Source organism: Branchiostoma floridae, chromosome 1 (genome assembly GCF_000003815.2).
Source record: "Branchiostoma floridae strain S238N-H82 chromosome 1, Bfl_VNyyK, whole genome shotgun sequence".
Classification (NCBI taxonomy): Eukaryota; Metazoa; Chordata; class Leptocardii; order Amphioxiformes; family Branchiostomatidae; genus Branchiostoma; species Branchiostoma floridae.
Genome location: NC_049979.1, coordinates 34737642 through 34741363, shown reverse-complemented (window position 1 = coordinate 34741363; position 3722 = coordinate 34737642). Strand labels below are relative to the sequence as shown.

At 39.8% G+C, this 3722-nt stretch overlaps 1 protein-coding gene across 1 annotated transcript; it reads left to right on the top strand.

Annotated features, from left to right (window-relative positions):
• LOC118426741 (pyridoxal phosphate phosphatase PHOSPHO2-like) lies at positions 1–859 on the top strand. The gene is made up of 2 exons (XM_035836321.1): positions 1–349; positions 843–859. The coding sequence occupies exons 1-2, from the start codon at positions 1–3 to the stop codon at positions 857–859; spliced, it is 366 nt and encodes a 121-aa protein (XP_035692214.1).
• The last annotated feature ends 2863 nt before the right edge of the window (positions 860–3722 follow it).

Sequence of the window (3722 nt, the reverse complement as noted above, 5' to 3'; positions counted from 1 at the left end):
ATGGCACAGGAGAAGAAGGAAGTCCTGGTTGTGTTTGACTTCGACAACACCATCATTGACGAGGACGGCGATACATGGGTCACGAAGCTCGCCCCTGCAGGACAGGCACCCCATTGGCTCCAACAGACGTACCGCAACGGCTACTGGACACAGTACATGGAAAACATCTTCCGATATCTCCATGACAGCGGAACGACGCCCGACGACATCCTCGACTCCTTAAAGAAAATTCCTTTCACGAAAAATATGCGAAATGTCTTAAAGTTCATTGCTAGTAACAGCGCCAAGTTTGACTGTATCGTCATTTCAGACTCCAACACGGTGTTCATAGAGACCATTCTAAAGGCAGGTGGGGTGAAACATGCTGTCAATAACATATTCACAAACCCGGCACACTTTGACGATTCAAACTGCCTGCAAATAGAGCCGTTTCACAACCATGCTTGCAAGTCTTGCCCTGTAAACATATGTAAGAAGACGATACTGTTAGAGTATATAGGAATTCAAGCGCAGGACAGTGTTGTATATGACAAGGTTGTGTATGTAGGGGATGGGGTTAACGATCTGTGCCCATGTAAGGAGTTGTCAGGGTCGGATATTGTCATGGCCAGGAGAGGATTTAGGCTGATCGAAAAGTTGGCAAAAATATCGCTAAGAGCCAAAGTTGTACCGTGGAAAAGTGGATCAGAGGTGTTAGCTGTTCTAAAAGATTGTCTATAGATATTATTCTCTTTATGTGCAAATTGAACTTAGCCCTGTATTAGGAATACAAATACAAATCTCGATGTTCTGATTGTAGCTGAAGTTGATACAAAAATATCGAGATACTCATTTTGTACCAGCTGTAAAGAAATCTTGAGATTTTTGTATTAGATGTTAAGAAAATCTCAAGATTTATGTATAGAAAATCTTAAGATTTTTGTGAGATCTTCCTTAAAGCTCCTACAAAACCACTAGATTTTCTTTAAGGCTAACGTTAATTTAATATTCGCTGTGCATCCAATTTAAAAATCTCATGCAATATATGTCCAAAAATATTAAGATTTTCTTACTTTGAAACAAAAATCTTGAGATTTTCTTGACACGTTTTACAAAATCTCGAGATTTTCTTAACAGTTTTTGTACCAGCTTTAAAGAAATATCGCGATTTATGTATCAGATGTTAAATGCGTGCATGCATCCAACACAAATGATAACTTGCTGTAACCTTACGACTAACATCGATACAAAAGTATCGAGATTTTCTATCAAGCTAATGGACCTTGGAAATCTACTTTTGTAGTATTTTTGTAGTATTTTACATACACTGTACCTTGTACATGTATAACTGTCGTGCAATAAAGTATACCAATCCACAACGTATTGACACTTTTATATTAATGCAATTCAGAGGCCTTCTTGGGTTATGCTTCACAAACACATAAGACCATAGCTAATACATACATTCAGTTCAGTCCACACACACACACACACGCGCGCGCGCGCGCGCGCACGAACGCCACCGAAAACATAACCGTCTTGGCAATTTATTATAACGTTTGAACTTTGATACGACTCGAATGATTCAAGTGCCACTGTATTGAAAAGGCAAAGGAGCACACAGCTGTAGAATATCCAATGGACTACCAAGACATAATTCCCCTCAACTAAACAAATATAATGTACAAACGGATATAGGTTATCCCGCGGATAAAGGTGAACTGGCGTTACCTGTCTGTCCAGGGTTCAGAGGTCAGATCTGGAAATATCTGGGACACCCCAACACAAGAAGTAAAACCGGTTTCGACAGACGCACACACTCGAAGTAACCCCTTTACCTGCCACTATTTGCCACCATTCCTGGACGCTAATTTAGTAGTCTGAGGGAAACATCACTATTTTCTTGAGTCTCTAACACAGCAGTAAAATGAAATACCTGTACGTCTTTCTAGTCACAACAGCCATCACTTTAACGGCGACACTCAAAGGAATTGTTCACGCTGAATCTGATGGACTCAACGAAAAGGAAAAGTCACGTAAGCAACCCATTGTTGTCGATTTCTCTTCACTAGATGATACTCAACAACTATAGTTATTCAGCGTGTGTTAAATCCTTTACAATAATTTTTCATTTTAAAAATGAAACACATCATACTTCATGTGGGAACATATATAATGAATCATTGAGAAATCTCCACAAGCAATATTGTTGTTTTTGTAGAATGGACATTAATGATGTACTGCTGCATTGCGTGACAACAACAGTTATTCAGTCTGTGTTAAATCCTTTACAGTGATTTTTCATTTTGTAAATGAAACACATCATACTTCACGTGGGAACATATATAATGAATCATTGAGAAATTACCACAAGCAATAGTGTTGTTTTTGTAGAATGGACATTAATGATGTACTGCTGCATTGTGTGACCCAAATAAATAAGGTTCATATATGTTCATTGGGCATCTCACTTGGCGGCTATTTTTCGTTTGTTTGATTGTTTGTTTGTTTGTTTTGCATACCCTTATGGCGTAACACACCAGGTTTGTACTAAACGGTACAGGCTGAAAGGACCCGTACTCCATGGGTTCTTTGGCGTGCTCGGGGTGTGGCTGTCCTCAAACACGGGACGTCCTATTTTTGTTCTAATTTAACGTCCTGTCCAAAGGACGGCCCTAACCGCAGCTAGATACTCATTTTCACCTGTGTGAAGTGAGGAAAGTCATGTAAAGTGCCTTTCTCAAGGGCACAAGATCGGTGGCTCATCAACGGATTCGAACCGAGAACCTCTGAGTTATTATTAACGTGCAAACAATGCACGTCAATCGTGGTGGAAGACGAAACACAGTTTATGTCAAACTGCTCTTTCTACGACCAGAAAAGAAAATAGCTGTTTGAAGAGGCCACCAAATTGCACCTAAAGTTCTTTACATTCACAGAAAAAAAGAAAACAAGTCTCCTTCTAAAATCACACAACGCACACATAATAGTAAAGGTGGGATCTTTCGTTTTCCACTGTCTTCGAAAAGGGATTCGAACCCAATAACCCAGGATCTAGAGTTAGCTTTTACTAGTTTTAGACTAGAAGAGGCACTTGTGATATTGTTTTTACACTGAATATCTCATGTTACCTGCAATTAGCCCACGGGCAAGAATTTGCAATAAACTTTACAATTTTTTTATGAATCGAATACCCTGCCGCTTGCACCACTCGACCCCACATTGTTTACCTATTTGCAGTGCTAAAGCTTCTTGCTGCCGACAAGCCGTTACACTGGGACGCCGGAGAGGAGTCCGCCATTGGAGAACTGCTGAGAGATGAAGACCAAGGAGTGGATCCGGAGACCGAAGGTATTTTGTGAATTTGATACATGTGTATGTGCTTAATGATGAGAGTGTGTGTGTGTGCGTGTCATTGTACATAAGTGTGCGTGATTGTTAATGTGCGTATGTGTGTGTGTGTGTGTGTGTTTGTATGTCTGTGGGGCATGTATATGTTTGTGTGTGTGATTGTGTTTTTGTCTGTTTTATTGTATGTGTGTGTATGTGGCATTGTGTATGTGCGTGTATGTGTGTGCATATATATCTATATATAGGGAGACAAAGATATATATATATATATATTATATATATATGTTATTGTGTGAGTGTGCGTGCATGTGTGTGTGTGTTTAAGTGCATGTGTATGTTTTGTGTGTGTGTGTGTGTGTGTGTGCGCGCGTCTGTGTGTGTGTGTGATTGTG

Coding starts and splice junctions, on each gene's coding strand:
- LOC118426741 (XM_035836321.1), top strand. CDS start 1: ATGGCACAGGAGAAGAAGGAAGTCCTGGTTGTGTTTGACTTCGACAAC.